Genomic DNA, 27806 nt, shown 5'->3' with positions numbered 1-27806 from the left:
AATAACTGTCCCAAATCATTCCATTTGATTTTCCTATGCCAATGTACTTCATAAACTTACAACATATATACATCTAAAATGTAATACCACAATTCAACATTCAATTCGGTCAATTTGCCAAATTCATGAGTGAAACTTTTTTTTATCAATTCATTATTAAATCGTAAATTTTCACAGAAATAAGTAAATAACACTTGAATAATATAATATAAATAAACTGTAACGGACAGTAGAATTTTCCAGAGAAATTAATTGTTGATCTAATGGCTCACCTGTTGCTCATAAGGGAACCAAGCACCATCAGGCTGTCCTCCATGTTAGTAATGATCTCAGATGTACTGTCTCCTCTCAGAAGGAGCTCGCCTCTGGTTTTAAAGTGGGCAAAGGTAAAGGTCTTGTTGTCCCATTCCGCAATTACTTGCTTGAGTTTCTGCTCGATGTCACGCTCCTTCACAGCACTGATACAGATATCCTGCTCAAAAGTGTTGTTACAATTATAATGGATTCTTTACAAATTTTTTAAAAAGTGGAGAACCAAAACTACAATCTAATCTCTATTTATGTCTATGGAATTAAAAACTAATTCTGACCTCTATTTCTTCTTTGTACTTCAGCAGTGGGGCTTCCATGATGTTGCGAAGCTTGAAGTTATCAGTTTCGACCTCAAAGGTGTGACTTGTAACCTCAGTAATTCTCTTCCAGTGGCGTGTCATCATTGCTTTGTTAGTCATTAGATCCAGCAAGGGGCAGCACTCACTAAATTCGTCAATAGTTTTTTTCAGGTCAAGAAATGCCTGCCACTCTTTAAGGGCCCGCGGAAGCTTACGGCACCTACAAAACAAAACAAGAAAATTTAAAGGTGTGAAATTTAAAGTTCATTGTGTCTGATTTCACATTTAAAGATATTTATTATTAGCTTCGTATATTTTTGTCCTCTATTACTGTAAAATAACATTGAGTGACTGCATATAGTAAAGTAAATCTTGGTGACTGCAAATTACTCTGTTGTAAACTATAAAGATGTCCATACTTATTATATTTAACTCAAGTATACTTTAAATTGCATCAGACAGAAAACTCTCCATTCATCCTATTATTGTGAAACGATTATTGCATTACACTGGTACTTGCTCCAACACAACTGGGCTTTAATTTCAGTTCTTGACAGGCATGGAGAATGAATCTCTTCTCTGAGAAGCTTCTGCAATTACCAGAACAGACCAGCACAATTGAAATCCCCTGGTGCCTTCATGCTTTTCAATGTAACTTATTACATGACTGCCAGAGAGAGGGTCTTCAGAAATTTAGTTTGACTTCTGTAGCCTTCTCACCTCGTCTGAAACTCAAGAAGTTCATTGTTGATTCTGTCAATGTGAATGTCGGCCCATGAGATGTCATAGTAACCATTGACTGTGTCAATGACACTGTTGTAGAGTCCATAGAGCTTTTGGAGAAGTGTCAACTGTTTCCTGATCTCAAGCAGCTGAGGATGCTGGGTTACAGATAGGCCAAAGAGCTCCTCCCCACCTGTGTATGTGATGTACTTGCGAAAGAGGTTGTCAAAGCGATTCTGTGAAACGGCAGATCATTTTAAAATAAATAATCAAACCAAGGATTCATTTATATGTTTACATAAATTACATAACATATATATATGTAGCCAACATCAAGTATATGTACTATGTAAGAACAAAGAGAATATGGAGTGGTACAGTGGACATAAAACTAGCTCAGTTAGTTGGAAAGCAGTAATTTAAAAAAATCCAAAAAGTTATACTGTCACGGACATGGTCATGTTTAGTTTCTGAGTTCTAGGGCGAATTCCAAACGGCGTTTTTGCACCCTTGAAGGGCACTTCGGGAAGGGGACACCATTTGTAGGGGTGTTCCAAACGAAAGTGAACAACTGAATCCCTTTACGAAGGGCCTTTCCACAAGTCCTTTGGCGAAAGGAACATGCAATGGTCACTTCAAGGAAGTAATTTAATCGTGTATGTTCATGTGACTCAGGGTGACGAATCTTCACGATTCATTTTAAATTTAGATATTGCGGAAGAGTTGGAGTTAACGTATAAACAGAATAAATTCAGGTTGTTTTGTTTTGATAAATGGACACATTTTCGTCATGCATTTCATATTTAGTTTATAAAGTTTCATAAGTAGAAAATGTGTTTAATGCTTTGTTAAGACCAGATCGTTACATGGTCTTTCATTGCTGCCTCCGCCAAGTGAGTTCCGAACGGCTTCATTATTGCACACAAGTGCCCTGCTCCCTCCAAAGTCCCCAATTCAAGGGCTCTGCCCTTTGGAGTGAGAATAGCACAGGGATGCTTACTTCTGATTGGAATTTGCCCCTAGTCATTCAGTTGTTGTCATGGTTTCCAATTAGTTTACACCCCTGTTTCCTGTTCCTATGATCAGTGTTGGGAACGTTACTTTAAAAAAGTAATTAGTTATAGTTACTCACTACTTGTTCCAAAAAGTAACTGAGTTAGTAACTGAATTACTATAAAATAAAAGTAACTCGTTACCAGGGAAAGTAACTATTTGCGTTACTGTTAAAAAAAAAGTTACTATATGTCAAAGAATTTGGATTTTTTTAGCAGTTTTCACAAGTCAGTTGAAATGAGTAGAACAGACAGGTGTTTGTACATAACTTTCGATATTTATTGCATGTCGACAGACAGCAAGAGGTTTATCCTGCACTTCAAGCATTATCTTTGTAAGAAAAGTAAACAGTTACACCATATAAAGTGCATTTAACTCTAGCAAATTAAATCAACCGCTCTCAACTTTTTATTAAAAGTTTTATTAATAAAGTAAAGGCATAGAACCAGTTTATTTGTAGTGCACTGACAATAGTTTTATATAATTAGTTAATTAATTAAATTAATACAAATTTACACAAATGTAAACACTTTGCGCCTTTTCGATCGCGCCCGCGCCTCTCTCTCTCTCTCTCTCTCTCTGTGGCGCGTGTGCTGGCATGTGTGTAAAAACACTGGCTCTGATTGGCTACCATGAAACACATGACTGCCTTAGCCAATCATAATCGCTTAACTCGTTATTAACCCACCTCCTCACTAGCTGTGCGAGCCAGGGGTGCGTTCAGATTACACAGTTTATTCAATCAATGCATAGTAACGCAACGACTTTAAAGTCCAGTAATGTTAACGGCGTTGTAACGACGGGAAAAGTAATTAGTTAGATTACCCCGTTACTGAAAAAATAACGTTGTTACCTATTTTAGTGTTTATTCCAAACACTGCCTATGATTAACATCCTCAGTGTATTTAAGCCTTCAGTTCTCTCCTCTGTTCATTGTCTTGGGTTAATGTAAGTTGGCATGTGTATGCTATCTCTTTTTGTGTTAATTAAAAGAATAAGGGCCCTATTTTAACTATCTGAAACACAAGTATCAAACGCGAAACGCAAGTAGCTTTGTGGGCGGATCTTGGACGCTAAAATGGGCTGGTCTTAAGTAGCTACATTACTCATAGGTGTGGTTTGGGCGTAACGTGAAATAAACCAATCAGAGCGTCATCTTACATTCCCTTTAAAAGCAAGTGCGCTTGTTCCATGGTGGATTGCTATTATAACGGTGGATTTGCCAGGCGCACGCCAGGAGTGGTTCACAGCTAAGGAGAATGACGTTCTCGTCAGGGCCGTAAAAGACAGAGAAGTGGCATTGGATGGGAGAAACCCTCCCAAATTAGATTTGGTTAAACAGGCGTATAATAATTTGGGTAAATGTGTAAGATAGATTTATGCCTATTTTTTCACATCTTCATGGACACCACAATGGTTTCCCCTGTGTGGAATATTTTTCCTTGTAATTATGTATGGTTTGCGAATAACGCACATTTTTTTCTGAAACTGCAAAATAGCACCAGGGAACGTTTGCGCTGGAACACGCCGCCTCTTTTCGCTGAACCGCCCCCGGGAGCGCAAGTTCATTCCATAATTTACCGACATGCGTCTGTGGAGGGAAAAGTCCGCTGTGCGTCGGGTGCAAAATAGGAATGATACATGCGTTGGTGTACAAAGTCAATTGCATTGGGTGCAAGATAGGGCCCTAATTCTCATTCATTCTGTGTCACACAACTCTCTTCTATATTTACTACAGGCTAACCCATGACAGATACTTTGTACCAAATCATTTAAAGGGGAGAACAAAAATGAACAAATAGTATTCAGTGTAATGTAGTTATATTATGATAGTATGTCAAGGAAATTTATGTTATGTTTATGCAAACAGGATTTACAGGATACTGTACCTGAAACATAATAAGCCTATCACTGGCATCCTGGGGAGCCAATCCAACCACCATGGGACCATCCTAAAGATTTGACAAGCACAAAACCAGAGAAACGTATGCACATATTGTTAATTTAAGACAAAAAACACATTGTTTTTCCTGTGCATTGGAAACATCCCGGGTTACTTGACTGTAACCCTGTCCCCTGAAATAGCGGGAACGAGATGCTATGCTTCCGCTTGATTCAGTGCTCTGGGAACAATTTTTGTTTTGACCAGTTGTGAAATATGTGTGCAACACGTCTGTCGTTAGCATTTTGCGATGGCAAGGCGCACCTAGAGAGTGGGACCCAAGGCGAGAAGCCGGGGTCTGAGCCACTTAGAGAGGATAAGTAGCCTGCGACGCGTAACCCTTATCTGCCTTCGGGGATTGGCCCTTGGCTGAAATGGCTTTGAGCCACAACTGAAATGGTCTCATGTGCAAAAGGCCCATAGGGATCACCGTGGACGCAGATGCCATGAGACTAAATATTTGCTGATACTAACGAACAATACAATCTTGGCCTAGCCTGACTTTGCTCAGGGTATTCTGAATGTGCCCACATCATGATCGAATCCCATACGTCCCCTAAATATGTCGTTCTCTGGGTAGGAGAGAGAACGCTATTGTTGACGTTGAGTCTCAACCCCAGAGAAACTAGATGAGCTAGTTATCTCTGTTTCGTAACGCCAGCTCTTGTGACTGTGTTAATATCAGCCAATTGTCCATGTAATTCAAAATACAGATTCACTGGAGTCGCAAAGGAGACAGTGCTGCATCCATGCACTTTGTGTATGTGTGGCGTGATAAAGCTAGGCTGAATGGAAGAACCCAATATTGATAAGCTTCACCCATAGTATTTTTATGTGAAAATATGCGTCTTTGAGATTGATTGTGATGAACCATTCGAAATGTTGAATTTGCGACAGGATCATCTTGATAGTATCTTGATCTTGAGCATTCTGACAGAACGGTTCAAGCCTCGAAGATCTAAAATCGGACGCAACACCCCATCTTTCTTAGGAAACAGGAAGTATCTGCTGTAGTAGCCTGACTCTCTCTCTGGGAGGGGAACATGTTCTATTGCCCCTTTGACCAGAGGAGATTGCAGCTCTTGTGACAGTAAGTGTGCCTGCTCTGATTTCACTGTAGTGGGGACCACACCATTGATTCGCGGAGAATGGCAAACAAATTGGTTCCTGTAACCTTTTTCTACTTTCGTTAGGACCCACATAGAGATACCAGGCAGTGGGTTCCAAGTTCTCTGAAATGGGTACCAATTTTGATACTTCCCATTGGGGTGATGTTGGGTCCTGGGAAACAACAGGGAGCAACGGAACACCCAATATTTGCTGGAAACCACTGCCCCTCGAAACACCAGAGGCGGCGGGGATGGTACAGAGGTTTCGTGGGGGTGGCAGGAAGGGGTGGGCTGACTTATTTTTACTTGCCCCGTCCTGAGGGCGGCCACCCCCACAGAGCTGGGCGCAAGACCATCAGGATTTCATCTTTTTGGAGATGATAGTCCTGAGGTCAGGCCGTTTTGGAGGCTGCTGAGGGCGGCGAGGCGGTCCCCAGTCTTGACGAGGGGCAGCTTGACTCACCACACCCTGTTTTTGTGTCTCACATTTTACAGAAGGACCGGGACGAGGCTGGGTGGCCGGCAGCCCCTCTCCCTGAGTGCGGCGAGAAAGGAATTGCACGAGGAAGCCCTCGTGTTTCTTCACCTCCCGAAACCTGCTGACGACTGTATTAACCGAGTCACCAGACAGGCCAGAAGGTGAGATGGGGGCATCAAGCAGGACCACTCGGTCCATGTCCTTGATGCTCTGAAGTTCAGCCACAGGTGCCTATCCGTGCTGACCAAAGCACCCACTGAACGACCGATAGTGCGGGCAGTTTGCTTGGTCGCACGGAGGGACAAATCTGTGGCTCGAACAAGCTCCGAGAATGTAGCACCAGCCTGACCTGCCACTTGAAACACTTCCCCACTAGCGTTGAGGTGGTTCTACATGGCTTAGTGGGGAGAGTTGGTTTATTTAATGATGATGCCGAACCAGGTGAGAGAGAGCTCGCAAGCGTATATAGCTCTTCGACCTGTGGCATCATCATATGTTCCCGTGCCTTCGCACCCACAATAGACACAAGAAGTATATGCTTTCACCCATGAACGAGATAACTCGTCATGGAGGACCTAAAAGAAGGGGAGAGACCACTGTTGGGGTCAGAAATCTGTCTTCCAGTTTAGAGTGTTTTGGGGTCTCTTGTTCTCGCGAACAACCACCTTGAGTAATTCCTCACAAGCTTTATCATCACGCTCGGAGGTAGGCAACTCATAATCTATACCGGATTCAAGAGATTCATTATCCTCTGCACAAGCCAAAGGGCCAGGGTGCGTTTCGGGATAGAGCAAAAGGACATCTAGGTCTGGAGAGAGTGCGAGCGATAGGGACGGACCCGTCTCTCGCCCCTCAGATCCATTCACGAGGCCCATGATGGCATAGCGGTGCTGGCCCTTGGAAGTAAGCAAGACGAGCGTGTTGCATCTTAACCGTGAATAAATCACAATGCTTGCACTCGCCCTCCTGCAACGCAAGGGCAGCGTGCTCATCCCCCAAACAAACAAAGCAATACTGGTGTGTGTCACATTCAGACACCATTTACTTTACACACCGCTCATTTTTCTTTTCTTTTCCTTTTTCACTTGTTTAAAAGAGTGAGAGGAGAAAAAGAGAATTTTCAGAGAATTCTGCGCATTGCCTAGTGAAAACTAACTCCTAACAAAGAGACAGATAGAAATTGAGTTACACACTTCAGACAGTATGGTCTGAAGACAAAAACACCTGTAGATGCACCTGTGGCACATCTAATTATAGCCTCTGATGAGTGTGCATTCCAATCACTGTCTGAGGCTATAAAAGTTCTAAGTCAATTTCTTTGATGTGTTGTACACATATTTCACAGCTGGTCACAAAAAAAGTGTTTGCCAGAGCGCCGAATCAAGCACAGCATTGAGAGTCACTTTTGAAAGGGAACATCAGTTGCTTCAAAGAATCACTCAGATTTTTGTGTGGCTTGATATCTGGCATTATATGTTTCAGAATTCCCACAGCAATATAAATGCATGAAAACAATTGTGTTTGGGCTTGAAACCATAATTTCCTGAGGGATCGTCTCAAAGCAAGAGTGTAAAGATGGAAAGATTTTACCTGCCCCTCAGGACTCACCCTATCATAGTCATGGTAGAAGTACTGGCAGTCTTCCACAAAGGTCTCAACGTTTTTGATGAGTTCTCCTCTGAAGTTTGGTTGAAGGGACACCAGCTCGTTCTGCACCTCTGTGCTACGGGAAAGCAGTTTCTCCCAGGTGTACCGAAGTGTGTCCACTTTCTCCGCTTCCTCTTTTGCAATCAATAAGCCATACTTATGTAGCATGGCGTACGATTCCTGCAGGCCAAAACCCGGGAAAGAGACATTTCAGTCCTAACATAGGATAATACATAACTGTTTTATGTTCTATACTTGATTACTTTCTTAATGCTTCAGCAAAAATACATATTAAAATGAAGAAAATGTAAACAATAAATTTAAATAATAATAAAAATAATAATAATCTGTCATTATTTACCCCCTATGATTTAATTATTTATATATTTGTATGTATGCATGTATGTATGTATGAATGTACTGTATGTGGAACATAGTGGATTTCTTCACAGCTCCAAAAAGGAGAAGTGAAAAAAAAAAAAAAAAAACTGTTCAACTTCAATATACACGTTATACATACAGTATATTCGAGGTCTTCTTTAATCAAGTTGTAGGGAATTATTATTAGGAGTTGTGCCAGCTGTGGTCACCATGAATTAATAGTTACATGAAAAAGAGCTGCGTAAAGATTATTAAAAATTTTATCATGTGTTATTTTTCTGTTTATTTGTATGTACCTCAATTGGACCAACTTGAAAGTCTATGGAGATCTGGTGTTCTCTGATCTCTTTGAGCGTTGCCATGGCGATACGAATATCATCCAAGTCTTTAATCTGCCTGTTGAGTTTCTTGCTCGCCTCATCTATAAAAGTGAAGATCTGTTCCATCTCCATATGATACTTCCTGTTGCAATGGTGACCAAAATCCACCATCCAGCTCTTTGTCTCAGCAGTAAGGGCCAACTTCAGATCCACTGTAGGTAAATTCAGCAACACACAAGGAATAAAGGGGCCTTTTGTAGCTTGATAATAATAATAACAATAATAAAGTCAATTTTTTTCCTCCAAAAGCTGTAACTATGCTAGCAAGCACTGCTACTTATGTATCATAAAGGCTTGAAATAATAATAATAATAAATTAATCTAAATTAAATAAAAAAGTTATATGAATACATAATAACCTACAAACAAGTGCAGCAATAATACACATGTTCCCTGTATTGAAGCAATCAGTAGCTGTGCCATTTTAATAAACATGCTTCTTGGCTGTCTGCTAAGCTCTCTATCACTGTTAGAACACTTAGTTTCTGTTGATTCAAAGTCTGTTTACCTGTATATAGTGCCAGAGCTCCTACTGAGATATACTCAGGTTCTGCATTAATCTCTAGCTCCAGATCTCTGTAGTACAAGATCTGAGACTCAAATTCAGAAAGAAGAGGGTTCCCCTGAATGAATTTCTGGATGGTTTCATCTCTATCTTTCTTCCAGATGTGGTGATAGAGGCTAAAGCGATCCAAAGCGTTTATTATTTCCTGTGTAACAGTACATGACAAGTATCACGCATTACAAATCAAACAATATCACATTGTCACATTATAAACACAACCGAATGAAGCAAACATATCCAGCAAAGGCTATATAGACTTGTTCTCATGGGACGATCATATTTCTGACTTGTAAATAATAAGTATGTTTTTATATGCCTTAAAGGAAAGTGGCAAATTCTAAATAAGCATCTGTAGCGTGCTGTGAATTGCCAAAGAAAATCATTTTAAATTATTCCAGTTTGTAAAAAAAAAAAAAAAAAAAAATGTGTTTACAGTAATACACTTACAATAGAAATCTATGGGTCAAGGCATTTGAGAGTGTTTAGAAAGCAGATATGGACAGCTCTATTTTGGTAAAAGTGCTAATATTGATTCTCCACTACAAAACTATGCTGAAGTTCTGTTCTAGCTTCTGGTTATGCCTTAATTGACACAATAATTCCTGCAGATGAAGTTTATTTTATTCAATCTAGAATTTTTCATTCAGTGGGATTCATTGTATTTGCCTAGTTTTCAAATAAATAAATTGGATTTGAATCATTTTAGTCTGTGGGCAAATCTCTGGTAAATTGATTGATAATAGTCAGGGACATTGTCATGAAATAGAAAAAAAAACGAAAAGAAAAAAAACGGTAACACTTTATTTTGATGGTCCCTTTTGAACGTGCTGTTGACTATAAGTAACTTTGCAACTATATGTCAACTAACTTTCATTGGAGTATAAGTAGACTGTCTGCTTAATATCTGCAAACACTTTATTCTGATGGTCCTCCAACAGACACTCTACTGACTATAAGTAATTTTGCAACTACATGTCAACTTAATCTAACCCTAACCCTACCAGTCTACTAATACTCTACTAATACTCTAATGAGAGTTAGTAGACATGTAGGTGCAGCGTTACTTATAGTCAACAGAACGTGTTAAAGGGACCATCAAAATAAAGTGAAACCAAAAAAAACATTAGAACAACAAAAGTTCAGACCTTCTTGGAGGAGTTGATGGATGTACTAAGCACAGAGACCAGCTTGACAATCTCTTTGTTCTCAGAGATGCTTTTGTGGTAGTTCTTGGTTTGGATGGGAATGGCCTGGTTTGCAGATGCCGATATATCTGAGGTACTGCCTTCAGGAGGAAAACAATACACAAAAAGAGTGATTAAATTTAATAAACAAGAGCAGAGAGGAGCTGTAAGAGAAGAATACCTCTGAAAAACAGTAATATAATATTTTCGCCTCAAATCAGTTCTATGAAGGACTCTTTATCTCTGATCTATTTTAAGGGATGAAAGATTTTCAGGCAGAGTCGCTTCATTACAGTAGTCAGAGATATGTTGTTGTGGCACTGCTGTAGTCAATTTTGTGTCAGTTTCCCTTTTCTGAGAGTGAGTGAGCGATAGAGAGAGAATAAAGAATGTGGATAAGATTACTGTGACACAAAGAACATGTCACCACTTCATAAAATCACATCCACTGTCTTTGCATTCATTATATTTATCTCCCTTTCATTTATCAAATGGTTGGAGATCAGCTTATCCATCCAGAGCTTTTATTTTCAGTCATCATAAAGACAATTTTTCAACTGACCAAGGACCTGTTAGTTCTTGATTTGCTCTGCTGAGCTGTGTAATTACAGAGGGTGAGGAAAAGTCGTACCGGCGAAGCTGCGATAGGTTGATTCACCGTCTTCTGATTCACTCTCTTCTTTGTTCTGTTTCAGAGCGGCCATGCGTCGCTCACTCATTTTCCTCTGTGACAACAAAAATACTCAAGTCTGACATTTTGCATGCATTACACACAAATAAGAAATGCATAGATTTGGTATTTCAACTTTTAAGATCACACCAGTTCAAGAAAACGAAATAATTACAAAGTATGAGAGTAAAAGGAGAATAAAATACTAGGTAAGTTACATAATAGGCTACTTAATGTCAACATAAAATAGTATTTGAAACCCATTTTACTTATATAATGTAACATTTTCAAGTGTCTTTAACAAAAATGAATGCAAGGTTGAACTTTTTATCAAGGGTTGAAAAATAAGAGGCCTTGGTGAAACAAAGCTAAAAACAAAGTTTCAGGGTTCTGCATTTTAATGAAAGACTACGAAGAGCAAGAGTAACATTTATATGTTACAATATAACAAATACACAAATGAAATAAACAATGCTTAATGTTTTTCAGGTACAGAATGTACAGAAATTGAATAATCAAATGTAAAATAACTGCATATTCTTTACTGTATAACTTAAATATAATTAATCTAAATTTTAAATATTAATAAAAACTATTTTTTTAAAGCTACATAAGTGATTTTATCTTTGTGTTTTGTTGTTTGATTAACATTAATGACAGACAGCAGCAGGCATATTAGGCAATATAATGATACACATTCTCTCTCAATTGTCCGTTCAAGCACAAAAAGACGTGGAAGAGAACAGAATTCGGTGTTCGCCTGTTGTCTGTGCTGCTCTGTGTGTGTGCACAGAAAACAGCGCACAATTTCTGAATTGAGTTCTCTTTCGTATCTTCTTGCACAATTCTTCTTGCACAGTGGTTTAAAATCGCTTGAATGTTTAAACTGACAGGACCTAAAACACGTGCAAATGATGTAAATTTTATAACTTTCGCTCTATGATGGTTAAACTTTGCTATTAATCTGAGAATCAGATTGTTTCGAACCATGGGGCCTGATCTGTATGGGTCAACTATGATCCCTTTACTTGACATTGCGAATGCACGAATTGTGATACCGATTCTAAAATGATATATCGTGCAGCCCGACTCAGTATGAATAAACACAGCCTATTTTAAATGTGTATATTTCTTAAAAGTTAACTTAGTCAAAAGTTCATTTTAATAATTATTATTTATTTTTTTACAAAAAAAGCTTCAGCAGACACAAGTGTCTGATTACTAAAGTGCACAAAAAAAAGAAGACGGCTTGATTTCCTATGACAGGCGCTTCAAACAGTGAGATGATCGCATTCAGTAAGTGAGAGATGCATTAATGGATCAAAAACAAGTGTTTGTTTTTGTATGGAAGAAAATGAATGACAAATAAAATAAAACCTTGGAAATTCTCTCTTTGCTCCACTGTCCAACTCCTTTACTGACGCTGACCACAAAGTCCACAGCTCTGTTCAAGGCTTGCTGAACCTCTTCTAGCCCTGGAACCATGATGATGTTGGGGATGGTTAAACACACTCCAGCCTTAAAGATGGGCTGCGACCCACTTCCCTTCTGCCGACTGGGAGAATCTGCTTCTGCTGCATGGGAAGTGAAATTTATTTACAATGAGTTAGAGTTGGCCAACCAAATGATTATAGGAAGCTTCGTGCTTGGAAAAAAATAATAAATGTGAGGTCACATATTCAGTTGCTTGGCAAAATTTGTCTTTTCAATAAGAATCCACAAATTCTCCACACAGACTTCACTCAATTTCAAGCTGATAATTTTTTGCACTGACCAACAGAAAGCTGCTTGGTTTAAAAGTGACTTCTGCATGAGCTGCACTACCCTAATAGACAATAGACCTTTTTTGCCTGTGAAATTAATTTACTAAATTATTATCAGAAAAACAACCAACCCATAAATTGCATCAAGGATATGGCGTGGATACGCTTGCGTAGGGTCTCCAGTGTGTTACGGGTGAGGCGCAGTAATGCATCCACATTCCGATGGTTAAAATGAGAAAGCAGCTCCTTTGCCTCCTCCTCCATCACCTTCATCAGATCCCTCTTTTTCTTCTTTCTCATCAGTGGGGAAGAGGGGCCAACGCTAGGGGCCGTGGTGCTACGTGATAAGAGACGACCCTCGGATTTACATTCCTCCTCTCCTTTGAATAAATAGAACAGAACATGGTGTATTCAATATTACACAGTACTTCAAACGTGCCGCCGTTAATCTCTGATGACGTATTAGAGCGTGAATTATTGCGGTTTGGCAAGATTGTGAGTCCATTTAAAGTGATTACATGGGGTGTAAGCACCCAGTATTGAAGCATGTTAATTATTTTAGGAGACAAGTTTACATGTTTTTAGATTCACCAGATCGTACACTTAACGTCTCTTTTCATATAAAACATGAAGAAGGATCATATATGATTTATGCAACTACTCAGGCTGCTTCTATACATACGGGTCAGGAGGAGATTTCAGGCCTCACGGAGGTGAGACACTCAGAGATTAATATGGATGTAGCGGCGAATACTTCAGAGATGCCAGTGGTAGAGGCAGGGCTCTACAGTGCGCCCATTTCACTCGCACATGCGAGTAAATATTTCGGCGTGCGAACGGGAAAAAATATTTGGGCGCACTCGTGCGAGTGACACAGCATTTTTCTATAGAAACAGCTGCAAATACATCATCATGAGGAGGGGCAGAGTAGGACACTATATTACCGGGAGATCAGTTATTTAGGCCTAAATCTTCAGTAGCTAGTCTGTAGCCTCATAAAAAAAACTACAGTGCCCACACACGAACTATTTTAGGGCCCTATAATTTCCGCGATCACGGAATCGCGGAGTTGGCAAATTAACGCGGAATCTAGTGTCAACGCGGAATTTTACATCTGTTTTTGTGTGGGAGAAAAACGTATGTCTGAGCTCTGAGGAAAATCGCATATTACTGAAAGAACGAGCAGAGAGAGAGGCCCGGTCGCGCGCGCGTCTTCAAACTGTCTTGCTCTCTCTCACTCCCTCGCGCTTATTAATCTAAATCAATTGAGAATTGACACAATGGTAAAAGATCGGAAGAACGAGGTTTCACGTGGAGCATTCGGATATTTTTTTTCCTGAATTAGGCTACCGCTGTGTGTGAATTATGCAAAAAAAAAAAAAAAAAAACTTTTTTACCTTTCCTTCTTCTCTGAAAAGCGTTCCGCCCATTCATCTGACATAAAAAACACTTTCAATAAACTAAACAAATCCTATCCAATGATGAAATGTTTTCTGTGTTGACAAATCTTGTGCGATGTCCTAAAACTGCCGGGATAATCACACAACGTCTGCTAATGATACGTCCGATTCGCGAACTAATGACTCCTTTAAACTGATTCACTTTAATGAATGGTTAAAACAACTGATCTGTCCAACACTGAATCGGTTCGGTGTATAACAAAATCGGTAACACTTTACAATAAGGTTCCATTTATTAAACTCTAGTTAACTAGATCAGTTAACATTAACTATTACTAAACTGCACTTCTACAGCATTTATTAATCTTTATTAATGTTAATTTCACCATTTAGTAGCCTACATTATTTAAATGAAAAGTTGTATTTGTTAACATTAGTTAGCTTAATGCACTATGTGAAGTAACATTAAAAATACAGGGTTAGGGTTGACTAAGATTAACAAAGATTAATAAATACAGTAACAAATGTATTGCTCGTGGTTCATGTTAGTTAGCCTAATACATTCATTCACTAATGTAAACAAACCAAACCACATTTAACATCTCTTAAAATGAGAATTTTGTTTGTTACCTCAATAAATTTAGGGTCATTCCTATTTTATTTGTGTACATTTTAATCATTAACATTAAAAACACTCTTTTTACGACTAAAATTACAGTAAAGGGTAAAAAAAACCTGAATTCCCAAAAATTAAAACGGAAAAAACGGAATTTGCAAAAATTAAAACGGAAAAAACGGAATTTGGGAAAAAATAAAACGGAATTTGGGAAAAAATAAAACGGATTTTATAGGGCCCTACTAATTCAGGTCAGCACAGAGGGGCCCACCCTGGAACTGTTTGATCCTACAAAATGTGCTGAAAATTGGCTGTCTGCTGGAAAGAGGTCAAAAGGCGACCAGGCTACAAAGCTTGGCCAAGTGACTCAGACATGATCTTCATTTCAGATAAAATGTGAAACATACATAGGGCCTACATACAATGATAAATGAAATCTACATGACGATAAAGTAGAATTAAATGAAAATCTTTTGTTTGAAAGTTTTGGTCTGATGTTCTTAACCTTACAATGAGCATTGTAAATGTAATTGTTGAATAATTCTAATAATAAAACTATAATGATAAACTTATACAACAAAAATGACTGTGCCCCCAAATATTTGTCTGTGCTCCTAAATTTTTTTATTTAGGCGCACCAGTGCTCCTTGTTCAAAAAGTAAGTGTAGAGCCCTGGGTAGAGGTAACAAGTTTGAATACTGATAACACTGGTAAAGGTAAAACATTTTTAGTGGCTGAACAGGGCAAGTCAAGTCACCTTTATTTATATAGCGCTTTTTTACAAAACAGATTGTTTCAAAGCAGCTTTACAGAGATAACAGGAAAATAATGGAACAAAGTTTGTTTCCAGAAGAAAATAGCATCACAGTCCATCTTAAGTAAGTTCAGTGATGTTTCATTTTTGTAGTAAAAAAGTTATTAATTTAGTTCATTTAATATATATATATATATATATATATATATATATATATATATATATAGCCACTCTGGAGAAAACCATGATGTTGAATATTAAAATAAATTAAATGTCCCCAACTAAGCAAGCCAAAAGCCAATTGCAACAAAGGCGAAAAAAGCCGAAAAAGGTGACTGTGACAATGAATGTGATAAGACTGTGGTGCCAAGTACTAGTGCTGATCAGTATGGGTGTGATGCAGAGAAGAGTCGAACAGAATCGCTGAAGGCAGCAGAGGATGCATTGTCAGATGAGTCCGCTTCTATGCAGGATATTGATATGGGTTTGAAGAGAACTCTCAATATCCTCAGAAGGATCTCTCTTTGTATACTTTAGAGGAAATTGATCAGTTTCTAGACATTACTTTTGGAAAGCAGGTTGATGGACTTTTTTTTTCTAATGTAGAGATTTTGTAAAGTCATTTACATTTCTTCATAAGACTGTGGGGGTTGAACTCTTGAGTAAAATTAAGCGTTTCCGTCTAAATAAGCATTTACCTCCAGTTAAAAAGTATAGAAACAAATTGAGAAAAGGCACTTTTGATCATTTTAAACAGTGGTGGGAAATAGGGAAAACAAATATTAAATAGTTTTGTTTGCAACACACTGATAATTCCACTAAAAAAAATAATAGAAACCATTCAGTCAATTGAGAAGGACATATCAAATATGGAGGTGGATATAATTAATAGATATGATCCTAATTTGCGAAGAAGTTCACTTTTAAAATGAAAATTCTGTCATCATATAATCACCCTCATGTTTTTTCAAACCTGTATGAATTTCTTTCTTCTGCTGAACAGAAAGGAAGATATTTAGAAGAATGTCAGTAACCAGACAGTTTTTGGGTCCCATTGACTTCCATAGTATATATTTTTCCTACTATGGAAGTCAGGATAACACTGGATTCAATCAGCCACTTAGTATCTTCCAGTACAAGGCTTGGTGGATATCAAGTCTAGGATAATGACTTTTCAGCTACAAACAGCCCAAAGACTATTGTACAACAAAAACTCTGCCTGGATGGACACTGCAACAGCTCTTTTAAGGATGGCAAGTGGAATGGGTTTTGATAAATATTTGTTTTGAATGCAGCTGCAAGACTGAAATGGTGGACCCTCCCTCTTTTTATAGACCTGCGCTGGAGGCCTGGAAGGTTTTTGTTGTATCAAGACCATCTAATACACCTGCTGGTTTTTGGTTATTAGAGGAGCCACTGTTTTTGAACTCCTTTTTACCTTCAAGACTGTTGTCCTCTGAAAATAAGCACGGCTGTTAGCAGCTGGGTGTAATAAGCTGGGACATATCATGAGAAGTAATGTGAAAGACTTGAGCCAAAAAAGTGGTGTGAAATAGATTTTTACAACAGTGAATTGCAAAAATATTCAAGGACTTGAGAGCAGATTATGAAGTATTTTTGAAGAACCCAGCTGTTGTAAATTAATGTGTAGAGGGGCATGGTTATATCTTTCCCTCAATCATTGCAAGCGGGGCTGTGGAAGACTGGGAGGAAGATGAAAGTTGTTTACTGTCTCTTAGCACCCCAGTTCTGGAAAGTTTTGAATGTGTTTCCAACATGCAAGTTTCTTCAACAAGATGGAGAAATTTTTTTGGATTCAACTTTTCTCCTAAAGGCTGCTGGCGTGCAAGGCTGCACCCTGTACAAACGTCCGATTGACAAGGGGACAGCAGAGTTTCCGCTAGAAAAAAATGGTGCCGGTCAAAGTGACCGGCAGAGGTTTCGTTTTCCGGACATTTTGATGATATGCCGGTCAAGGCAGGCTATATAACTTAAAAAATGACATAATCAGGCCGAATGCAACATGTTTATTAGCCTAACTTTCAAATAGACGGAAAAAAACATTTTCTACTATGGTTTTGTACGTTTCTTCATTCGGATCTATTTGCGATCCATTCCATTCTAAACAAACAACGCAGTTTACATGCTTCGTCCTTGTTTCATTATTCATTAAGATAATAATTAATAAATGCGCGCATAATTATCAGTGAACTTGATAAATGTTGCAGATATGTTTTGCTATGCATGCAAACAAATGCCTTTCAACTTATGTGTGCAAAATTCAGAATAAAATGAATGTGCAGCAATTTGTACAAATAGAGAGTCTAGGTCTACTATACGTGTTGTAGCCATTAAATAAGCTCACTTATTTTAATATTTGTTAAAATATTATAATGTTATTTTTTAATTTATGTTGATTATGGAAAGTGAACCGCACGAGTAAGATAGGATGCGCAATATCGAGAGACATGGAGCGGGTCAGACATGATTTTGACCACTTAATTAAGTTTTGTTTTGTAGAAAGACTTTTTTGAAGTGAATTTCGTTTTGTATAAATTGTATCTTAATTTTAATCATTTTTTTTATCAACCAATTGCCTGGATTTAATAAATAAGAAGCAGAAATATAGCAGACGATAGGCCTAATCATGCAGGAGCCCGCGCAGTCACTTGCATTGCTCGTGAACTGGAGCGCATCTCATCCTAACTTAACGAAACTCAGCATATGCCTCACAGACATGAAATATATCTTAAGAAAGCTTGAAATGTCTTTTTAACAATTTAAAATGAAAATAAATAGGCTACTATCTGATTATGTAATCCATGATGTGCATTTCTCTCTAGGCGCGTTCACTAGGAGATGGCGATCGTCAACTTCATCTATACAGCTGTTGTTGCTGTTAATAAACTAAAAATAATAGGCCTATAATTTTATTAAACAATAAATTAAATGAATTTGTAACTGTATTAAAAAAGCAACAAAAAAAATCCTGTTTAAGTTTTTTTTTTTTTTTTTTACCTATGCTAATTACGCATTAAATTCAGGTAGCTACTGAGTGCTGAAGCGCTGAAACGGAGATGAAGGGGAGCCCGTTTTTATTTTATTTTTTGGCTTATTTTAACTGGCCCATCCAGTTTTCTGGAGGCCCACCTACAATCAAAATCCTGGCGCCGCTAGTGCTTCGCAGCGGTCTGATATCAAGAAATAACAGACCGCATTACACATTGGAATTCAACCAAGCCATGTAATAATGTTTAATAACTTTCAAACGGTAGAGCCTGTTCCTTTATAACATAGCCAAAGGTCGGTGAATTTTTGCTTTATACATTTTAGGCTTATTCTCAAATTCAGATTGTGTTAGGGGGGCGGGATTATTAGTCAATTTTAATCGGACAATTTGACCGGAGAGATTTACCGGACAACGGAAACCCTGGCGGACAGGTGACCTCTAGTGGAGGATTGTACTTGGGGCTATAGCTACAAACAGATATGTGGTACACCTCAATCCTTTGTTCTGAGATTGATTAAATAAAAAATAAAAAATGTGTGCAGTGTTCATGATTGGGTAATCTTTTTGATATATTAAGTAATTGGTTCTTGTCTCTGGGTGATGAATTTACTTTTCAGTTGGAATCTCTGCCAAAGTTTATAGAATTATGGGGAATATATGAAATATTATGCACACTGTAAGAAAATGCATTGGTTTTGATGTTTTAAAAATATTTTGTAATAATAAAGGTGAAAAATTAGAACAGATTTAGGCTTCGCGAAGTTACAAAGCAGAACAAATGCAAAAGCCTCATCTGTATACTGTTTACATGTACGTCTCATACGTCTCGTTTACATCCCTCATAAATTTAGTGGCTATCTGTCGAGTCATAGAATGTGATTATCGGCCAATACTGATAAACAGCTGATCGATCAGAGCATCCCCACATACCTTAATTCCTCAAATTGAGTATTTTTTGTTAAATTGATTGAAATAGATTAATTTAATATATTAATAACATTCTGGGTTTTTTTTATACGGTCAGGGGGGGAAAACATGCAATTTCTAGAGCATATACCGCATGGATGATCAACAGCAGGCCTTACCATCACTGTCCATCTGTTCCACTTTACTCTCTGTCCTGCTTTCATCACGATTTCTCTCTTCTTCCTCTTTCTGCTCAAACTCCAGTAACATATTAATCAGCTCATTGGCTGCCTCCTCCACCAGTGAGCTTTTGGTATGCAGCATTTGGGCTCCTTTGATGCAAAGCTCCTAAAATGAGAAATTGAATGAGCATGATCAGATTGATTATTTCTTCAGTCAGAAAATATCTCAGGTTACACATGTAACCATGGTTCCCTGAGAGAGGAACGAGACGCCGTGTCAGATGACGCAATGGGGATGCATCCCGCAGGACCCAGTGTCTGAGGCATGTATACCAACTAGCAAATCATGGTGGACACAGTGATGACGTCACAGGGTGCTCCCCAGCGTAAAAAAGGAAACCTGAAAACACATCATCAGCTTCAAATGTCTGAAGGAAGCACAGAAACGCGATGCAGTGTCTCGTTCCTCCTTTTCAAGGGAACTCAACGCCACATCAGATGACTCAATGGGGATGTCAATACCAACTATGCCATGCAGACCAGTGCCTTCCTGGAGACCTAAAATATTAGAACATTAGGCACTGAAACTTAAAATGTCAGCCAGCAAATGGAAACACCCTGCACAACGTTGCAATGGGAAGGAGCGTAACCTCACTTAATATCTGAGTGCAGCTCACCCCTATGACAGAGCCGCCTCAGGAGATAATCCCTTCCCCGATCCAGGTCCTTAAGCAGGTCTGACTGGTAAGCTTGTAATATCGACATAGTATGCAAAGCTCCGCCAGTCTGACCAGCCTCTGATTACGCTTTGCCCAACAACCTCGATGTCATCTGACAGAGGGCAAAACGGGAGCCTTCAATGATGAGGATGTCCCCAGGAAGAAATAACTTGCTAAATTCCTCTCCACCTGCGGCATCCTGCCATAACCCCGTTAGCTCAGCCCCTCTACATTAGAATAATATGAAGCAAAATGGACCATGCGAGCAGAGAATGGATGTTCCCACGAACCTGACACCTCAGTGTGCAGGTCTGGAAGAAATGGAAGGCTCACTGGAGCAGTGCACTTATGACTGCTTGCGATCTTGTGCTTCGAGCTGGACCATTCCAATCTCAGTCTGACCGTAGCGTGAGTCATAGGGCGTTTTCACACCCGCACCAAGGTCCGAACCAAAGTTCATGTTTTGATACATTGTATACATTCGGTTAGTTTTGGTTTGGTTTCACATTGCAATTATGCGAGCGCACTAAAAAACTTTACATGACGTACTTGCGTCCTGTCGTCATCATCTATATGGGCTGCATCTTGACATTGATTGGTTTGAACGGACGTGCGTCTGACGTCAGCGTGTTGTCAATTCGGCGGGTAACTTTGACAAGAATGAATGAACAGACGCATATCGTTGCCACTATACTTTTATTATTATGGCATTACTCCCTGCAGCACCAACTATACTCGAGGCTAGTTCAAATTCGCCAAATGAACGTCCTCGTTGTGCGAACATTTTATCGTCGCCGGCAGGACGCAGGAAAAATGTGTGTGTGTGTGTGTGTGTGTGTGTGTGTGTGTGTGTGTGTGTGTGTGCGCGCGCGCGTGTGTGAATCAGTTGGAAGAAACGCTGTGGGCAGGACTGACAGATCTGCACATAAATATTCTTCTTCAGTTGTTTAGGCTACGCGGGAACCACCGGAACTTCCTGTAAATGGTCCGAAAGTCCGAACCATACAGAAAATGCTTTCACACTAGAAACGAACCAAACCTTTGTTCAGTTTGAACCGGACCGAGACTACCTCTTTTCGTTGGACCAAATTTCGTCTGTTTGGTCCGGACCGTGGTCCGGGGGAGGTTTCACACCTGTAATTTTGATTTGGACCAAACTGAAAAGTCAAAAAATCCGGACAAAACAAGGTAGGTGTGAAAGGGCCCATAAGCTCCACTAGCTCATCGTATTCGGCATGCTGTTGCATGGAGCAGGAAACAGATTTTCTTCATGTCTGTCTCTAGTGACTCCACACTTTCTGAATCGTCAGAATCATGAGCGAGCTATGAACCCCTGTATTCCACGGAAGAAACCGCCGATTGGGCTTCCGTTTCAGGCATGAGGACAGCATAGCTAGGGGGAGAAGTGAGGGGAACTTGCTCACACTCCTCAAGTAGTTGCGGCTGAGATCCCTCATGATCATTCATGAAGAGCGCCAGCCGAGAGCGGAGCTTTCTCAGAGAGAAATAATCACAATGCATACATGCATGCTTGACTCCTAGACAGATGACACACGTATTGTGACCATCACCAGGCATTATGAAACGCGGGCATGGAGGGATACAACGGAAACTGTTCGCTTGCCATGTTTTCTTCTCTTTCACACACTGCAATCTTAACAGCACACAGACAAGCGGCTTCCTGAAGACATTGAAACTGATGACATGTTTTCAGGTGATCTTCTCATACGCTGGGGAGAACCCTGCGACATCATCACTGCATCCGCCATGATTGTCTAGTTGGTACACATGACTCAGACACTGGGTCCTGTGGGACGCGTCTCCATTTTTTGGAACGTTGCTGGTCTAGTCACGACATAAATTACGTTTAACAAAGATGTAATTGCAAATAGTAGTAAGATACCAAAAAAGCCAAGCAGGGTTGTCAAAAGTACTGGTACTTTGGTACCATTTCAATACTAAAATGTAATGATAAATTGTAAAAAGGCTTTGTAGATTATCAGGAGTACAGACTCAATTCAGATTCATGAGCAGGTTTCCCTAAAAGTTTGCTGTCCATTCTAACTACATAAAGAAATTGTACCCTTATGATAACAGCCCTGATGTTACTAAAGGATCATTGACAGTGAATAAAGACGTCATATTGAAATTGGTATTGAGAGCCCAACACACTCTCATGGGAATTTGCAGCTATATTTTGGTGAATTAATAATTTGTATTAATTTGTACAATCTCTTACAATCTGCTTACACCCCAGTGACAGTTATATTTAGTGGTGGACCATATGAATCACATCGTACTTCATTCAAAATTCATTCAAAATCACGATCTCATATAATTGTTACATTTTCTGACGAGATCAGTTTGTGAGACCTCTATATTTTCAAAGATCTGCTTATTTACATCAGAAAGTGGAAATCATTTAGCCTCACTATCCTTTGAAAATAACCGCACGTTGCTATGAATACATTTGCTTTATGTGTATGTATGTGTGTGTACCTTGGTGGTCTGAACAAACTCCTCGCAGGTGCATGGCTCATCTTCAGGCAGCACACACAGCGTAGCTGTGCTCATTTCCTGTAGAACAGCATCAATTCTAAACTCAACCAGGTCATTCACTCTGTGCAGCAGAAGTTCAAGGTTGTCTGTGAACCAGAAGAAAGAACCCTTTCAATTCAGATATATAATCATACAGGCCACAATTACAAGCAAGCATTTTATGTACACTACAAGGACATCCCTTTGTTCACACTGATGCTTGTGTCTAAATGGGAGAAAACCCTGGCAGACATGTTCCCACATAAAATAGAAAGCCTTCCAAGAAGAGTGGAGGCTGTTATAGTGGCACTTGGAACAGTTCAAAAAAAGTATATATGGGGGTGTTTGGGTATCCACATACTTGTGGTCATTTACTGTAGTGAATGCTACTGATGTGGGGATGGAAATCAGCTAACTAACTCTGTAAAGTGGTTAGAGTCACTAGACTTACCGAGTGCAGCAGTGATTCGATTAAGGTATTTCTCTATGTTTAGGGAGGTCCAATTGAGGGAGGTCAGACCGGGCAGGATGGCCTCATCTACTTTAGCGACGTGTGGCATGAGCAGTTGTTCAAAGGCTGGCTGGATCTTAGACCTCACCCTGGAGTTCTCTGTCATCATCAACTGAGGCAGGCAACATACAAGGCAAAAACACACAAAAAAGAAAATGACCTTGTTAGTGATGCTATGCATGTCAGAGCACAGTTCCATACCACTGACCTGATGGGCTTACTTGAATGGTTTGGGAAAAAAAACATCAGGATGAAAGAAACTGAATTGCTATATAGCACAGAATGTGAACGGTGATATAAGCAGTATTAAATAAACATTATATAAACAACATCATTCAACATATAAACATTGATCAATGCAAATATATAAAGTACAAAAAAAGGTCAACAGAAGCTCAAATGTGCTTGCTTTGACATGCGAGAGCCAATGAGGTTTGTCTTTGTGTGTCAATCAAGTAGGTTTTAGCATCAAGCAAATACAGTTGAGCTTCTTTTTACCATTTTGATGTTCTCTATGCAGGGTTATTATAGTTAACTAAAACTAAAACCATTAAAAATTTATGATTTTTAAGTTCTGTTCCCCTTGTTCCAATGTTTCCCATTTCCAGTGGTTTACAGTAGCTCCTGTTTGCCTTAGTTTCATTAGTTCCCTTTTGAGGGAACATTGAAGCCGCATCATGGTGTTGACGCAATGGGAATGCCTTCAGAGCATGCAAGTGTCACATGTAGTACTCACCAAGACATTGGCCTAGGACAAAGTCGGGTGACACAATGCAGTGTGTAATCAATTCTATAAATAACTGTTCCTGGCGGGGTTATTGCCCCATCTCCGCTAAAAACAAATGTTCTTTTGTCTCGGTTGCCTTATGTCAGCATGCTGTTTCAGGGCACCAAGATTGTTCCCTCCCTCACTTTTAACAAAAATGTAAAATTTGTTTCCCTTGCAGACGAGTTAAGAGCATGGAAACTTCTGCCCAATATCTCTAAGTGGGTACTTCAAACAATAGAAAATGGTCACAGGATCCAGTTAAAGTATCGTCCTCTGCGTTTCAACGGTGTGCTTATAACAGTGAAGGCAGTTTATTGCGCTTCTGGCCAAAGGGGCCATGGAGCGTGTTTCCCTACCAGAAAGGCAGTAAGGGTTGGCATCCGGGTGCTAAATGGCATCGACGATTGGCTCATTGTCGCCAGATCACGAGAGTTGGCAGTTTGACACTGAGATGTTGTTCCCGGTCATATCAAGAATTTAGGTTTGAGATGAAATCTAAAGAAGAGCAATCTGTCACCATGCCAGAAAACATAATTTCTCAGGGAGGCTTGGGTTTGACCAAGATGCGGGAGCAATTGTCCCAAGCTTGGGTGATTTCTATTCACATCATGGTAGGCAGTTTGAGGTTAGGCAATGAGCTTTCCGTCCATCAATGCCAGGTTCTGATGGGTCTTATGGCTGCAGCTGCCAACGTAATTCCGTTAGGCTTGCTGCACATGAGACCCTTCCAGTGGTGGCTCAAAAGCAGTGGGTTTCAACCCTCATTAAAACCTGTTTATGGTAAGGGGCACATGCAGAACTCTTTGTGGCCCTTCTATCTGGATGCCGGATCCCCGGTTTCTCACCTTGTGTCCCTCTCTCGAAGCGTGTTACAGTTGCAATATCATTACGACGGACCTCTCTTATGTGCAGTCACGGAAGACCGTCCAGCTCAGGGTCTTTGAAAGGGCTGTGTTCTTAGCAATAAAACACTTTCCTGTGTTGGTGCAGATGGACAACACATTGGTACAGTAGTCTCCTACATAAATCACAAGTGCGGGTTCCGTTCGTGCCCCCTGTTCAGGCTGGTACAGCAGATCCCACTCTAGGAGGATGGCAAACTGCTCTCACTGAGGGCAGTTTACATCCAGGAACACCTCAATTAGGGAGCAGATGTCCTGTCGAGGAACAGGCTGAGGCCAGGGATTGGCAAATCCACCCTCAAATAGTGGAGTCCATATGGCAGAAGTTCGGCCAGGCAGAAGTGGACTTGTTTGCCTCCGAGGAGTCAACTAACTGTCCACTGTGGTTTTCTCTCCATCCTCCAGCTCCTCTGGGGCGGGATGCCATGGTACAGACGTGGCCAAGGCTGTGTCTGTACGTCTTTCCTCCAATTGCTCTTCTCCCGGGAGTCCTGGAAAGCGTCAATCAGGAAGGGCTTCGCTTAAAATTAGTATCACCGTTTTGGCCGGCCCGAGTATGGATTTTGCAGACATTGTGTCTCTCCTGGAAGGCTCTCCAAGGTTCTGCTGCTTCCAAACAGACAATATCTCACTGGGTTTCAAATACGTCTTCGCTTCTAGGAGTCAAGGCTCATTCTAACCGAAGTGTTTCTGCTTCAAAGGTGCTAGCAGTAGGTGCATCTTTGAGGGATGTTTGTGCTGTGGCAGGCTCGTCCTCTCCACACACACATTCATCAGGTTTAATAGTGTGGATGTGGACTCAGCCCCAGGGTTTCCAGTCCTTTTGGGGTGAGTCCTTCCTATAATAGCCTACAGTGCTTGTGCAACTTTCCACAACCTGTGTGCTGGCATCCTCTCAGTATGGCGATGCGAGTATTGTCGTTCCCATTGCATCAACACTATGACACTATGACAATGTTTATGTATGTTTATATGTATGTAACCTGGTTCCCAGAGAATGGGAACGAGGCGCCGCATCGTGGTAACATAATTCGAGTACGCCTGCACGGCTTCTTCAGACAAGTGAATCTGGTGATGTTTTCGCGCCAGTGTTATTTATAGAATTGATTGTGCACTGTGTTGTGTCACCTGACTTGGCCAATGTTTTGGTGTGTGACAACACGTGACTCAGACACCGGCATGTGTGAAGGTGTTCCCATTACGTCAACACCATGATGCGCCGTCTCATTCACTTTCTCAGGGAACCAGGTTACATACATAACCCTGAGACGTTACCCTTGTTAGTTACCATAGTTACCCTCTCAGTCTAACCTGTTCCTTGTTAGCCTCTTGTTTGCCTGTGTATATATACCTCTGTGTTTCAGTCTTTGTTTGTCAGTCATTGTCTTTACACCACTTTGTAAAGGTGTTGTGTCTCCTTAGAAGGGGGTGGAATTACAGCCTCTCTTCTTGTATAATATAATGAATTGAAAATCATAGTTTTCTTAAAAACAGTTTATTGTCTTAAAACCAGTCTATTCTGGATTTAATGTTACAGGCAATGTCTGTGTTTGGTATCTGAGAGGTGACTGAGATCATTTTAGGAATGCAGTAACAGTGCATTTAGCTTGGTTTCCAGAGAATAAATATGTACTTGTTTTTTTAATTAATTAGTTTGCTCAAACAACCAGTTTACAATAAGTTACATTTTATCGAAAGAAAATTGTCAGTTTGAACTTTATTCTTATTCATTTTATTCAGCTGCCCTGAAAAGACAATTCAGGCATGTAAAGACAACTGTGTCTAAGGTCATGAAGGCCAATAACACTACATTTATACACTTAAGACATATGCATACTTAGCATGTGTAGTTCTTTTTAGGATTTATAGCACCACTAGTCACTAAATGTTAAAATATGAATCATGTGTAGAAGCTTGTAACAGTTCTCTGTGTGGATGTAGTTTTAATGTTCTATTCCAGTGAAGTCCTGAAAAAAAAAAAAAAAACAGCCTTGTAGGCAAAAAAAGATATCGGCTATGTTTTATCTAATTGTGCTTGCAGGGGTTGTTTATTATTATTATTAGAGGCATGTAACCATGCCAAAGGAATAGTCTCCAAGATAATTCAACAGCGGCCCAAATGAGAAGAGTCCTTCCAGAAGTTATGACACACCTGTGACCCTTCCCAAAGTTTCTTAAAGGAATAGTTCACTTTAAAATGAAAATTCTGTCATCATATACTCACCCTCATGTTGTTTCAAACCTGTATGAATTTCTTTCTTCTGCTGAACACAAAGGAAGATATTTAGAAGAATATCAGTAACCAGGCAGTTTCTGGGTCCCATTGACTTCCATAGTAGGAAAAAAATATACAGTACTATGGAAGTCAATGGGACCCAGAAACTGTGTTCAGCAGAAGAAAGAAATTCATACAGGTTTGAAACAACATGAGGGTGAGTATATGATGACAGAATTTTCATTTTAAAGTGAACTATTCCTTTAAGTATATAGAACAGAGTCTATATACTGTATACTGTATGATGCTGATGTTGATGTCTTTAAATAACCTAATTGGTATAAAGAACAGAATACCATGTTCGGATGTTGCTTATCTGGGCAGCTTTTCCCAAAAGCATCGTTAGCCAACTATGTTTGCAAATTCCGTCGTTATCAGCATAGTTCAACGAGTCTGTGTTTCCCAAAACCATCGTTCCAATGAACATTCGCAAACAGCATCGCAAAGTTGTGTGGTTGGAACGACAGCTCTCGACCTGTGGTTAGAAGCATAGTTTCTAGTTTGCATGACATGTGGACTTAATACATCCTTATCTTGAGCAAAATAAGCAAGCTGACATTCAGTACAATCTGTGTCTTTTATTTAGAATACATACAAATGTAGATTTAAAGCACCGCTTTTGAAGAGTGCGCATGTGCGAATATACTCTACTACGTAAGAACAAGCATATGATTGAATCTGGAAATAAAGCAAAATAACTGAGAAAAATGAGAAATAG

At 39.7% G+C, this 27806-nt stretch overlaps 1 protein-coding gene across 2 annotated transcripts in view; it reads right to left on the bottom strand.

Moving 5' to 3' along the window:
• Positions 1–27806, bottom strand: part of dnah5 (dynein, axonemal, heavy chain 5) — a gene marked incomplete at its 5' end in the record, with an annotated part of 162820 nt that overhangs the window by 92307 nt on the left and 42707 nt on the right. Inside the window, 14 exons of one of the 2 annotated variants that reach the window (XM_084089567.1) lie at positions 273–472; positions 591–831; positions 1332–1570; positions 4277–4339; positions 7525–7743; positions 8241–8476; positions 8833–9034; positions 10035–10174; positions 10705–10798; positions 12121–12317; positions 12638–12883; positions 19372–19540; positions 22593–22738; positions 23083–23254. In XM_084089567.1, coding sequence (XP_083945693.1) covers positions 273–472; positions 591–831; positions 1332–1570; positions 4277–4339; positions 7525–7743; positions 8241–8476; positions 8833–9034; positions 10035–10174; positions 10705–10798; positions 12121–12317; positions 12638–12883; positions 19372–19540; positions 22593–22738; positions 23083–23254 — 2564 coding nt within the window. Of the gene's footprint in view, positions 1–272; positions 473–590; positions 832–1331; positions 1571–4276; positions 4340–7524; positions 7744–8240; positions 8477–8832; positions 9035–10034; positions 10175–10704; positions 10799–12120; positions 12318–12637; positions 12887–19371; positions 19541–22592; positions 22739–23082; positions 23255–27806 lie in introns of both variants that reach the window. The other variant, XM_084089568.1, reaches the window with a different exon arrangement.

The sequence above is a fragment of the Abramis brama genome (genome assembly GCF_963993115.1).
Source record: "Abramis brama genome assembly, chromosome: 17".
NCBI lineage: Eukaryota > Metazoa > Chordata > Actinopteri > Cypriniformes > Leuciscidae > Abramis > Abramis brama.
The sequence above is the reverse complement of the archived record's forward strand: the minus strand, read 5'-3'. Positions and strand labels throughout refer to the sequence as shown.